This window comes from Podarcis erhardii, assembly GCF_964252035.2.
Source record: "Podarcis erhardii genome assembly, chromosome: 5".
NCBI classification, from domain to species: Eukaryota; Metazoa; Chordata; class Lepidosauria; order Squamata; family Lacertidae; genus Podarcis; species Podarcis erhardii.
Genome location: NC_138509.1, coordinates 72,307,251 through 72,321,404, shown reverse-complemented (window position 1 = coordinate 72,321,404; position 14,154 = coordinate 72,307,251). Strand labels below are relative to the sequence as shown.

The window sequence follows — 14,154 nt, the reverse complement described above, 5'->3', positions numbered from 1 at the left end:
TTACAAAAGAGACCACAACTTATCCTAGCACTTTAAGAACATAAGAGCCCCGCTGAATCAATCTAAAGTCTCCCCTTTAAAACCCCTCCAAGTTGGTGATCATCACTACATTTGGGGATAGTGAGTTCCGTAGTTTAACTGTGCACTGTGTAAAGATTTCAATAGGTTGTAGCAGAACAAACAAATAGTGGCAGCTCCTCCTCACAGCCACAAGTTCCCCATCCCTGTTTTAAACTAGTACTTTCTTCTGACACCGTGACATGGCTTGGACAGGAAGCTCAACTCATCCCCAAATCCCTCCACTTCATCTGATTTCCTCAACTATGGCAGCTGGATCCAGAGGGCCACAGGTTCCTCATCCCTGGTTTTATAATAATAATAATAATAATAATAATAATAATAATAATAATAATAATAATAATAAATTTATTACTTATACCCTGCCCATACTCTGGCCAAGAATTCTAGAGCATGGAGTGTGAAATATATTTTAAGGTTTTTTTAAAAAATAAAATATGAAAGGACTGTTTCGAATAATTTCAAGAAAGACGAAACTATTACTACTTCAGAGAAAACAAACATACCTGTTTAATGTTAGATTTGTAATCTATTAATACAATAACTAATTATAGTTGCATTTAGACATGAATGCACTGTATTATATTTCAGGAGAGAAAGGAGAAGAAGGGTTATTGGGTCAACAGGGTCAAGATGGCTTGCCTGGGCCACCAGGACCCCCTGGTGATGAAGGTAACATAGGAGAAAAAGGATACACAGGACTACAAGGTAAGGATTCTGCCACAAGCAGTCATTTTCCATACTTCTGGGGGAAAGTACTAGCTTTGCAAATGATTTCTCTTACTTTTTGCCCTGGTTGTAATGGCTCTTAGCCAAAACTGTTAATAGAACCTGCATTCAGCTGCTCAGTTTCTATTGTATCATATCAAATAATCCAACAGCCAAGTTATATGTTATGCTAAATGTGTAGCATGTAGCTTTTATTTTCACACCCCCTCTTTAATTACTTACAGGCACCGAGATGGTTATGAACAGAGCACAGGATAGGAGGTTTAGTTCATCCATGCCCCAGCCGCAATCACAACAAGAATTGCTCCACCCAGTGCAGCAGCAAGCCTTAGAAAAAGTTTCTATTGGCACCAGTGGGAATTCTTTCTAAGGCTCATAGTTTGTGGGGGACAGCATTTTTGCTGCATTTGTGGTTAGGTAGGGGAGAGATAAGCCGCCTTTCCCTGTGTGTTGCATTTTCAGAAACAACTGCCTTCTCACAACACAACTGTAATGTGACTTAAAGATTTTGTTGGCTCCAACCTCTGAGGATTGGTTTTAAATTCAAAACCTGAGGCCCTGGGATCTTGCATGCTTCAATCAAGTCTGTTCTGAAGAATAGAAAAGCATCTCTTTAATGTGTCCCACCTTTAAATGGAATATTCTCTACCTTTTCTCTGCAAGGTTTTCCAGGTGAAATTGGAATGCCAGGTCCACCAGGGCCTGACACAAGAGTTACTGGTGGGTTCCTGATTGTTGTTCATAGTCAATCAGATCAAGTCCCACTGTGCCCAGAGGGAATGCCAATGTTGTGGACTGGATATAGCCTGCTGTATCTTGAAGGGCAGGAGAAGGCCCATAATCAAGATCTTGGTGAGGACTGCAATATCACTCCTTAAAGAAAGAAAATGCAGTGGTTCTCTGCATTTTTCATTGCAAATGGTTGCATATAACATTAAAATCTGGGGTGGTAGGTATGTATCTTTTTGGTGCCAATATTGGAATTGGCCAACCTTTCATTGTCGTATGTGCTATCTATAAAGCATGCTTAGAAACTGATGTGACCAGCTAGGGCCTTTCCTCGAGAGCCTTAGCACAAGAGTGTCAACCTATGCTATTCGACCTGCACTTCCCTGCAGAGGCTCTTCTTTCCCGTTCAAACCTTCATTATTTCTGCTGGATGCAAAACTCATCCTTGTTGTCTGTGGTGAACCTGGGAGGTTTAATTTTTGGTCTATTTGCAACAGATATTTATATGCTTGAGCACACCTGCAAGTTACTTTATATTTATTTGCTAGTTTTAAGCATTACTTTAACAATGAAATGGGCCAGGACATTAAAATCACGGTACTACATCAGCAGAAAAGGCATTTGTTTTAAAACAAGCAAGTTCTGAAGTGAACTGGGCATTCAATCCCAAGGTGCTACAAGTTGAATTTTAGGAATTAAGCACAGTAGCAAATTTGCAGTCTTTTAATAATAGCTTTAGTACTCTGTTTCAGACAAAGGTATTTTCCAGCAATATCTAGAGGTGCCAGGGATTTGAATCTGGGACATTTTATGTTTAGTGTATGGTACTCTCACTCACCTTTTCCAATTTTGAAGGTAGTGAATTACATTTTAATTTATATTCTAACATTCCCAGAGGTTAGAGGATTGCATAACTTAAACAAGTGAAGTGAAAACTCTCATCTGCACAACACCCACACCCACCCACAGCATGAGAAAATGTGTTCTCTGTACCTAGCTTTCCTTGGACACAGGTGACAATGATTGCTGTTGAAATTTCCAGACACCTCCAGATACTGTAAACCCACCCAAAGCCCTTATGCATCAATCATTTTCCTGGCTGCGTAGTGCTGATGTGGAATAAGGCTCAAGACTAACTTAAACTGTTCTTTAATAAGAACTTCAAGTGTTTTGGATTGGTAATTATATGTGTGCATGTCCCCCACCATCTATTCTAGGTCTCGCTGGATCTTGTCTCCCTGTGTTCAGCACCATGCCCTTTGCCTATTGCAATATCCATCAGGTCTGCTACTATGCAAGTCGAAATGATAAATCTTACTGGCTGTCAAGCGCAGCTCCTTTGCCCATGATGCCCCTCTCTGAAGAAGAAATACAACCTTACATTAGCAGATGTGCTGTCTGTGAGGCTCCTGCCCAAGCTGTTGCAGTTCATAGTCAAGATCAATCCATTCCTCCCTGTCCATCAAACTGGGGAAGCCTATGGATAGGCTACTCATTTTTAATGGTAAGATTGAATATTACTTGGCTCTTCTATGGAACTATTTGGATCTAACCATGCTAGCTAATCACTGAAACTGAGCCTGTAAATTGAATAAAATGTATGAATGAATGAGAACACACTTTCCTGGGAGAAGGTTCAGCTGAACTTAGTGGGACAGTCTTCTGAGTAGACATGCATAGGATTGAGCTGTCAGCAAGATCTGCAAAATGCTCAACTGATTTGTCATTTGCTAATTGACTGTAGACGTTTCACTCCTTCAGTTTGCCATCTTGGTTCCTTATCTTGTCTCTATTTGTTTTACTGTATTCATCAGTTGCCCAATAACTTTCTCTGGGCAATGCACAGCGCATTATAAAAACAAGAGAACTATAAAATGCAAACTACAGTTCTAATGAGCAGAATTAAACTAAAATTGAGATAAAGTTGAAACCATGCCAACAGCAAATAACCACGGCAACTTAAGAGATAAATGGATCTGATTTTAAATGTTTGTATGGCCTTCATCTGCTGCTAAAATGACATAGTCTGTGCCTCCAAGCAAGGGGCTGCTGCTGAGACCTTTTCTCTTGCAGACACTTCCCTTATTTCAGCTTGCAGAGGCATAAAAAAAATGACATCAGATTATTAACTTTTTACTGGCTTTATTGTATGGTTTTATGTTTGTTGTTATAAAATTTAGCCATTCAGTAGAATTACTCCTGGAGGCTGAGACTGGCAGATCAATGAGCTCAGGAGTTTGGGTGTGCTGATCAAGTGTCCGCACTAAGTCTGGCATCACTGGGAACGACTTTGATATTTTTAATGATATTTTTAATGCAAATATTTTTATAAATAAAGCAAACTGTGGGCACAGGTAATTCTGTATGGGAAGAAGATGCCGGTTCTTCAGGTACTGTGTTCTTGAGCTATGAAGAATTTCAAAGATCAAACACAAGACTTTGAATTGAGTCCAGAGTATCCTGCCAACCAACAGTTAGCTCCACGTTCTAATTAAATGAAGATTGGTTTTGACATAAACCACAGGCCAAAATTAATTATCTTTATCACTAGTCACACCCCAAAATGAAAACTGCAGAAGCTATAGCAAAACTAGAAGCTGTAAGTCCTTATCTGTCTTTGTGCTATATAAAACTGTTGTCTTTCTACTGAGAGGAAGGAGTTGCTTATCTTGTGTTGTTGTTTAGTCGTTTAGTCGTGTCCGACTCTTCGTGACCCCATGGACCAGAGCACGCCAGGCACTCCTGTCTTGTAACCCATGTCATTTCTTATCTTGTCTTGTAACCCATCTTGTAACCCATGTCATTTCAAATATTAAGAATGCTCATTCAGTCAGCATTGGTGCAATGCAACGTAGGGGAATGCAGTGCCCACTCAAGCCAAAAACCACACCCACAGATACTTCACAAGAGGTAGAAAGGTGGCAGGAAAACGGTAATACTGTATGTGTGAGTATTCGTTTTGCCTTATGAGAAATGCCAACTCTGTTGGTCAGTACTACAATCTAAAAGAGTTGTAAGAAAGTTATATTGTGTTCACTACGCAGTCTTATCCAAACGAGTCTCACTGAGCTCAGTGTGATTGGCTACTGAGTAAAACTGTACAGGGTGAGCTAACTTCCACCTCTTTTGCCTGTTTCTTTCAGCACACTGGATCTGGTGACCAGGGAGGTGGACAGTCTCTCATGTCAACTGGAAGCTGCCTTGAGGACTTCAGATCAGCACCCTTCATTGAATGCCAGGGGCAGCGAGGGACATGCCAATTTTTTACCAATGAATACAGCTTCTGGTTAAGTACTGTAAACCCAGAGATGCAGTTTACTTCAGCCCCTCGCTCAGAGACTCTCAAAGATGAGCAAGAACAACGGCGCAATGTAGGTAGATGCCAGGTCTGCATGAAATATGGCTAAAAGAAACCTGATCATTTACCAAAGTGAAAGGGGATGCCGTCAGTTGCATGTGGTGCTAATCTTATGTGAAACTGTGCACTGCCGTTCAAGCCTTTGGCCACGTCTGCAGAAGTTTAAGCCAGTCAAACCATGGAACTGTAGTTCTTCCTCAAGTCCCACTCCCTGTGCAGCGACACTTTAAGAGGCATTGTAGCTGTGCTAGCTAGAAATGTATGGAAAGCTTAATGTCCTTTATGAGCCCCAAAGCATAAGCCCACTTGCAAAGGCCAGCAGGATGGGAGGGCCAGTGTGGGGTAATGGTTAAGAGTGCTGGACTAGGACCTGGGAGAACAGGGTTCAAATCCATACTCAGCCATGAATCTCAACTTGGTGATCTTAGGCCAGTCACTGGCTCTCAGCCTATCCTACCACACAGAGCACTGTGAGGATAAAAGGGGAAGGAGAAGAATGACATGCACTCACTGGAGAAAAGATGGGGTGTAAATGTAGGAAAACATAAATAAATAAAAAGCAAACCATCTCCTGACTTATTTTTTGCTGCCATAGGGAATAGATCATCCATCACCCTCATCCATCTTTTTTTCCTGGAGCTTGTTACCCTTTATTTCCCTCTTGTCTCCTTAAACTACAAGCCTGCAGGCAAGTCCAGTCTTATGTTTTTAATATTGTTTATACAACACCTTGATGATTGAGACACTTTATTAGTCGTAAACTATTTTTATTAAGTCTGACCTAGCAGTGTCACGGATGCAATTCATGTAAGCATGAAAAGCCAGCACGCTTAAGCAAATTTCTGCCAGGAGGTTGTGACACTGCCACAAATAGAGCCAAGTCATACTTACTGTATTTTTCTGTGTATAAGACTATATTTTTTCCTAAATTTTTGAAGTTTAAAATAAGAGGTCGTCTTATACACGGATAGTGCATGATGCACTTTCTTAATTTTGGGTAAAAAAAATTAGGGGTCGTCTTATACATGGGGGCGTCTTATACACAGAAAAATACGGTACTTTCCCCATGTGGTTGCATCCTCAGGGATCACCATTTGAATGCTTGTAAATCAGCGCAAAGAATGAGAATACATATGAAACATTTTCTCATATGGTGTCTCCATTTTTACAAGTCGTGTGTGCATCATTTTCACTTGAGGAGTCTAATTAAATTATACTAACCCTACAGACAGGTCACACTTTTAGACATCTTTGTAACACAGAGCTGGTCTGTCAATGGGCCTGATTGGGGATCCTGCCATCTTCTATTCTGTGGACGTAACCAAGACAGTGTAGGTGTTGCTTAGACAGGAGTGTGGCCCTGTTAGGAATGTTGGCTTGGAAGAGCACATTGGTGAAGGCAAGAAGGGCTAACATGGCTTAAAACCAAGCATTTTGGCCTGGACTGATAAGTGAAGAGATTCTAAGCAACCACATATTTTGTGCTCTAACCAAGCACTGCTATGATTCTTATAGCACTATCCTATGCATGGCTATTCAGAAGTAAGTTCCTCTAAGTTCAACAGGACTTATTCTTAGGTAGATGCACATAGGAAATAACTCATAATGCAGTTACTTCTTGTAATGTAGAATACTTTCATAACCAAGCTTCATCAAGAACAGATTTCCCTATTCCCCCTCAAGTTCCAACTGGGAAGCAAGGTAAAGTGGACATTTACTGAACACTGTGCAATCGTTGGTGACAAAAGGCAACTGGCTTACCAGTGCCTGCTTTGCTGTTCTGATTTCCCACCCTTGGAGGAAACTATCTAAAGAACCCTCCTGTTAAGGTAGCTAATGAATGGGTGGACAACAGCCCTTTGGAGAAGAGCTTGTTTAACTGGGTTTTTATATTACTATACACAGGCTATACACACTGAGAAGCCAGTCTGAGTATCTTTATGTTTATCTTTATGTTTTCATTTATTTTGAGTTATTTATATCATTTTATATTTTTTTCTGCTGCACTGTTATTACAGCCATTCATCAACAGTCCATCCTTCACATCCTCTTCAAGGGACATGCCACAGAGTACATAAGAAATATCTAAGGACGCATGCATGCAGCCCTTTTAAAAAGCAAAATTCCCCTCAATCAGCTGTTTGGCAAGAAAGGATGAGCAATAGGGGAAATAGAATACAGCCTCTAATCCCCCGTAAACAGTGCTGAAAATCTGACCTAAACTACAATATGATCTTCAGGTCACCAGATCCACCACACAATGGGCATAGTTGGTCTTTGGCCTGATATTTATTGACAAGAGAAAGAAAACAAAGGTGCTAAAAATAGCTTTCATGCATGAAAAACATTAAAATACAGACAACAGGAAAAATACCACCTTGCCTGCTTGGAATGTTAATTCAACAAACAGGCTAGGTCAAACCCACCTGAGGTGTTAACCAGATCTCTTGTTCAGCCTATACGCAAGCATTCACAGAAGTATCATATTGCAGATGAGTGCATGTCATAGAAGCTACAGCAAGAGGCATGATCACTTAAAAATATTACTGTCTTGCTTACTTGGCAGAACTAGCAAGAACCAACAAATGCGAAGATAAATGAATATTATAGTGGGTGAATACCAACTAACCTTGTGGGTGAAACCCTGCCTCTTTATACCCTCCCCACTGCTCTGCAGTGTTGGGCGAATCTCTAGAGCAGATTGTGGGGGGTGTAGGGAGGAGGAGTTCTGTCGCACAACAGGAAATCCTGCAGGAAATGCATTATTTGGATACCGCCTATATTTGCACATATGGTAGACAAAAAGTAAAAGTGATTTGCAGCTTAAAGTACAGACTATAAGCAGCAAGATGGCTAGTCGTTACATATTAACACAGGCTACCTAAACCTATACTGCCTGGACCATAAACTTAAACATTTCCTGTAGCAGAAATAAGAGGCAGACAGAGCAACTGTTCTATGTGGAGTAAAGGCACGGACTAGGAAACCTGACAAAATAGCAGTGGAGACATATACCCAAGGGCAGGGGTGGGGAGGGACTTGAATGCAAATGACATGGGGCTGGACTAATTTGGGGCTGGGTGGTGGTGCTGGGAGATAACAAGACTAGGGAAATAGGAAAGAGAGAGGAAGCAGAAGCAAGGCACTAATAATTGCCTACCTCAAGAAGGGGCAATAAAGGTAAAAGGTTTCCTTGATTCCACTGTAACCTGCTGGGGCACAGTAATGGCTGAGACCAGAATTTCTAACAGTGGTTCAAAAAGGGTGTAGGACTGTCTGCTCAAATGCCAAGAGGCACCAGGTAAGACAACAATGGGTTGGCCAGTAAGTTGGCCTTTGAGGCAAGCCAGACTCCCATCCTAAGTTCCTTCCAAGTAGCTTGATAAAGTTTTAAAAATAGAAAAAAGCTTGTTTTAGAGATAAAACTGGCTTGTGCTTCCTGCAACAGTCATGACTTAATGTCTGTTCTACATGAAACAGTTTGGGATAATAGTTTTCAGCTCCACATGAACAGTTAGCTGCATGTTCACCTATAAACAGACCTCTTAAGTGTGTTTCCCTAAAATAAAACCAAGAGTCAAACAGGAAGGGAGGGGAATCCTCACTCCCAGTCTGTAAAGTGTTACAGATAAAAGCACTTTAAAGAGGCCCAAGGCTTAACAAGTAGCATAAGAAAGAAAAAACTACAATTGTTGTTTTGTTTTCATGCAAAATAAAGTGAGCGTGGATGTTTGTGCATTCCAAGCTACTCATGCTTTGACAATTTATTCTGGCTTTATATGCCAATTTGCAGTGCTGTAATGACAAATGTGTTGTTGCCATGGTAACTTCCACAGTCAGTGCTTAGGCTGTCACTGAAATACTATCCTCCACTTTAAATGAACAGCAGTATTTCACGGCACCTTTTTAAAAATACTGTTTTTACACAGAGAACGGAGCCATCCGCAGGGAACATTCCTTCCTATGTTTTCCCTGTGGTGTCTGTTTCTTCCCTCTATATTGATTGGAATTCTATTCTCCCTTGAGGTTCAAGGGGATATATATTTGTTGTTGTTTTCAATAGACTTCTCTTCGGTGTTCTAGAGAGTACACAGACCACAGGTAACTAATAGAAACCATAGAGAAATGTCCAAGTATTGGTTTTGGTCTATATTTCAAGCACATCACAGATATGTCCCAATCACAAAATCAGATATACACTGTAGGCCCAAATTTGTTGAACAAACACTAACTAATCCCAACATCCTATGCTCCCAGAAGTTCATAGTACTGTTGGAATAGTATATGTGGGATGTTGGTGTTACTGCCTGCCATTGCTAAACATAGGCTGTCATTCATACATGCCTTGCAGGCTGCTTCAGAAACCCTCAGAACGAGATGCAAGAAGCAAAGCCTCTGAAGTAGCTTTCAAGGCATGCAGTTACCTCAGTGAAGGCTGAAGCAAGTTTCAAACACTTCCACTTTTGCAATTTATCAGATTCAAGCCAGAGTACAAGCTATAGAGGCTAACGGATCCAAATATCTCTTTCAAGGTGAGGATCCTAGGCAGTTGCAATGAGAAACAAAGCCTCAGCTTGAAACCCTATACAGAAAGCTGTCCATCCGGGTTGATCCATGAAAGGTATTTCTCTGTTCAGGAATCTTCCAGGCAGCCCACAAAAATCAGCCACACTGCTGAGAGGGACAACCGTTCTTCACAACCAACCTTTGCTCTGCACTGAACTGTTTGAGATAAAATACACTGGAGCACTCAGACTGGAGCGCAAGAACAATAACTGACCAGATGTCATGCAGACACTCTGGCCTTCTCTAGTGACAGGTCCAGTGCAAGTTGGAGAGAAGAGATGATGTTATGGATACCCAAGAGGCATCAGTGTGACAAAGGGAAGATCACCCAAACCAAATTCTCATTCTTACCAGCGGGGTGGTCATGCTTGGGTCCTGACTGTCTTACTGACCCAAAGGCTCACTAAGGGACTGATGCTGCTGATAGGGCCTCCTTGGCACATCTTTCAGGTGTGTGAGGGGTGAAGAGCAAAGGCCATAATATCACTGATGTGATGTCTGATGTCAAAGACAGGCAGCAGGATACACCGTCTCCTGGCTCTCACCTTGGTACCAACCTGTTGTATTGAGTTAGAGGCTGTAACAACCCAAATTTCAATCATTCCCTCTCTCTTGCTTTTTTTCTTTCCAAAGGCAACTGTGCTACAGCAACGAAACTCAAGGTAAGAATCATATACTAGTTAGCTGCCACACATACGCTCTTTTGGATGAGCTGGAGACAATATGGAATGAAAGTGTGACGTTGAAAGGTATCCTCAGACTCCAGGAAGAATGTGAGAATCTCCCCCAATACCACTCAGAATAAAGTGGCTGTTCTACCAAGCCATCAGGAGAAAGGAATTTGATTATTTACACAACAGCAAACACATTTTTGGAAACAAACATTATATTGCATGATTCTTGTATGAGAACAGAGCTTTCATTCACTTAATTTAAGGACAACCTTTCCACAGTCATTTGAAACTGAAAATCAGGTAACTTAATTGATCAATATTAGATTTTTTAAATATACATGTTCATTTTATCAGGGATACTCTTCAATTAGAAAATGCTATGTTGAGGGACCAAAACACATACATGCACACACAAAAACACAGCCCTATTTAAGCTGAAGTGTGAAATATATATATTTTATTCTTTTAAAAAAATCACAAGATTGCTTGTTAATTCACAAACCATAATTACCAGAGACAAAACATGTAATGTACAGGAATGTTCAATCTCACCTCTTCTTACACTATTCCTCAAAAAAGATTAAACAAAATGATTTCCAGGAGCTTGTGAAGAGTTGCTTTAAAAATAATAATTTAAAAGTCGAGGGCATCTTCGTCAGCAACACTTGCAAAAGTTTACAATAAGTAAACAGGAGACAGTGATAACCACCAACTTAGATGGCTCTAAAAGATTAGACAAATTCATGGAGAAGAGCATTCAAGGAGAAGAATGCTTCTGAATACCAGTTGCTGGAAACCAAAGTTTTTCCTAGGCATCTGGTTGGCCACTGTGAGAACAGAATGCTGGACTAGATGGGCCATTGGCCTGATCCAGCAGGCTATTCTTATGTTCTTAAATGAGTAGTACTTGATTCAGTTCAAGTATTACAGTTTGAAAATTGAAAATTAGTAAAGACTAAATCTAATGGCAAATTCAGTGGCCACAAATGTAGATATATATTAAATGCACCTTTAAAAGTAATTATCCTGGACTTTCCTGTTGTGGTCCTGATGAATATTGCTCCTCTGAAGCTATTTCCACTTAGAAGTAAGCTCTCTTTGGCAGCAATGCATGTCTTTCCCCAAATGCAAGTCTTATCCCAAAGAAGGTTAGCATAGGTGGTCACAGGACTCTTTCTTGAAGGACAAAAATGTAACAGCACAAATGCTAGCTAGATCCTAAAATAAAAAATAAAGCACACTTGCTGCACTTGCAGTATAGATTGCAGATGAAAACTAGTACTCAATTATGTACCGGATCAGTATTTCTGAATATAAAAGACCTACAAAATCATCAAAGAGATTTATATGTAGTGCCAATACTGTACTCCTGAAATCTCCCAAATTTAGAGCTCTCAGCACTTGGCAAGACAAAAAACCATTTTGTATTTTGGTTCTCTTGGGACAACACTGATAAAGGAAATTACAGATGCAAAACTGAAGCCTATCCAAGCAATATCCTGTGCATCTCAAATGTTTTCATATTTTTAAACTGAGGATCTGCTGATGAAATCCAGAAAACAAACAGATTACGTCAACAATATTTCTGCTACATTAACATCCAGATGTTACTTATGATGTGCATATGGGGGGCAGGGAGGAATACAAAGGGAGAGGGAGATCCTAGACAAAACTCCTTGGAGAGGTAGTTGTGTCAATGCTTCAAAAGCACAGAACCCAGTCAGTAAGTAAACTCACACTCGAACATAAAACTTACAGGATGAATCTAAATATGCTATGAATAATACTGAAAAGATTGAAGGCAACAAAAGTTCTCCTACTTGGGCTTTGAAAAATATACAAAGTTCAGGCCTCTCATGTACAAAAAGATTTAAGTGTTAGTACTTTAATATATTTATACACTGAGTGTCACTTTATTACCTAAAAAAGATACATCACTAGCACACAACTGTGCCCAAAGGCACTGCAGAACGGCTGCCAGGAGCTTCTTTTTACACACCATAATGTTTAGTTCTTAAATTATACTGAAAACAATATGGATGGGTTTAACCAATCAGCAGATCTAAAGAGGGCATATCCTAGCCAAATAAAAGCTGTTATCTAGAAGCCCTCAACTGTATCTTGAACTTTTCTGAGGCACATCAAATTCTGTTCCAGAGCATTTGAGACGTAAATTCTGTGCAGAGAAGCAGCTGGCAGAAGCTTCTACAGTGAGCTCAATGTAAAGCAAGACTCAGCATTATCCAACAATGAAAAGCGTGCCACAAGCCCATCTCACTCAAGTGAATGGGTGCTGCCCATGTATAGTTCCTGCACATCTCTCTTCCCTTTCATTTCAATTGTGCTTGCACAGATATTGCAAGTCAACTGTACTCAGAATTTTTTTTAAGGATTCCAAATAGAAAATAAACATTTTCATTATACATTTGCATCCACACAGTATATATTCAAAACACACACAAATGATTATCAGAGTTAAAGAAAATAAACCCAAATACAATATAATTTAAGAACTGAGTTTTGTGGAGTGAGAAATCCCCTTTGGTTTTGTCTGCAGTATCTTTGAATGTAACCCCAAAAGGAAGTACCTTGCAGGGTCTAAGGGTTTAAAGAAACTTTTCAACTTCACTTTTAACTTTGGAAGCCCAGAGGCAAAGCAAGTGCACATTTTCCACACACCCTGGTACGATAATTTGCAGGAAACATTATTTTCTGAGAAACTGCTAAACTGGTAAAGATCGGACAGTGCTCTGGTAACTGGGAAGAGCCCTTTATATATATTTTAGAGACCTGAGAATTTTACCACCTCTCAAATCGATTAAGTCTTTGCCTTCTAAGTTCCTCAACTGATGGCTCTTCCGGTGGAAGCCAAAAGCCGTAGGGTCTCCTCTCATTGCCGTAATGTCTTGGGCCTGTTAAGAAAAGCAAATACCAATCACTGTCATCTTCCGAAATCTACAACAGGCATATTTCTGAGGATTTTTAACATATAGTTTTATAATGTTAGCTCAGACCCAAATCTGCAAGTTGCTGCTGCTAATATACTAGGCTTTATAGTACGTGTAACAATTCTGAGTCAAAAGAAAGACTTGTCAATGGAACAATTTACGCTTTCTCATCAATATGACACCCGTCCCCTTGAGATTTCTTACATTGGCTCCTCTGTGATGAAATGCATCAACTGCTGTAATAAATGGGGTGACCACCACCCCATACACATACACACCTCATATCCCACACTAGTTTTCAGTCAGTGCTCTCTTTTTGTCTCCAGTAAAAGACATATAGCCATCAAATTTTCCAACCCCGAGAAAAGAAGTTCAGTTTAAGCTCTCGCTCTCAAAAGTAATTTCTTCTATTGCTGAAAGGAATTTCTAGAGGAACAAATAGTTTGTGGCCATGCAGTGTTGCCTGAATATTAAAAAACCTGTCTGTGTTCAATTATCATTTTGGGAAAAAAGAACAAGCAGCAATTGCTAGCAGTTTATGGACGAGCTAAGCTGCCACTCAGTTTCATGAAAACAACAGGATACTGGGACTTCCTAAAGCAGGGAAGAGGTGAGCTCTTCTTCCCAACTACATACCTATGATTTTGTGTACGCCACAACTTTTTTTATGTACGCCACTACAGCAGCGAGGATTCTTTTAGCAAAGTATTGGAAGACACAAGAACTACCTACACTGGAAGAATGGCAGACGAAAGTGATTGACTTTATGGGATTGGCAGAAATGACTGGCAGAATCCGCGACCAAGAGAAAGAGACGGTGGAGGAAGATTGGAAGAAATTTAAAGCTTATCTTAAGAACTGTTGTAAAATTGATGAGTGTTAAAATGTCAAGGGAAAGGAAGAAGCAGAATTATAGCTGTAACTGATTGATGAATTAGGATGAAATTGAAAAAGAAAATAAGTTATTATTTAATTGGAGCGAAGGGTTGCTGAAAAACTTTAAAATAAGGATGCAGAGAGGGTGAGGTATGGGGAAGTCCGAGAAAGAAGGTTTACGAAAAAGAGGATTTGA

The 14,154-nt window shown here is 40.1% G+C and overlaps 2 protein-coding genes across 9 annotated transcripts in view; one reads left to right on the top strand and one right to left on the bottom strand.

The window, feature by feature from the left end:
• Positions 1 to 8,657, top strand: part of COL4A4 (collagen type IV alpha 4 chain) — a 74,455-nt gene extending 65,798 nt beyond the window's left edge. For all 6 annotated transcript variants that reach the window (XM_081861485.1, XM_081861484.1, XM_081861486.1 and 3 more), the window contains 4 exons: positions 670 to 786; positions 1,471 to 1,659; positions 2,754 to 3,040; positions 4,680 to 8,657. In XM_081861485.1, the coding sequence (XP_081717611.1) occupies positions 670 to 786; positions 1,471 to 1,659; positions 2,754 to 3,040; positions 4,680 to 4,943 (857 nt within the window). In that variant the 3' untranslated portion in view covers positions 4,944 to 8,657. The remainder of the gene's footprint in view (positions 1 to 669; positions 787 to 1,470; positions 1,660 to 2,753; positions 3,041 to 4,679) is intronic.
• A 1,905-nt stretch (positions 8,658 to 10,562) lies between these two features.
• Positions 10,563 to 14,154, bottom strand: part of RHBDD1 (rhomboid domain containing 1) — a 34,135-nt gene continuing 30,543 nt past the window's right edge. For all 3 annotated transcript variants that reach the window (XM_081861648.1, XM_081861646.1, XM_081861647.1), the window contains one exon: positions 10,563 to 13,046. In XM_081861648.1, the coding sequence (XP_081717774.1) occupies positions 12,934 to 13,046 (113 nt within the window). In that variant the 3' untranslated portion in view covers positions 10,563 to 12,933. The remainder of the gene's footprint in view (positions 13,047 to 14,154) is intronic.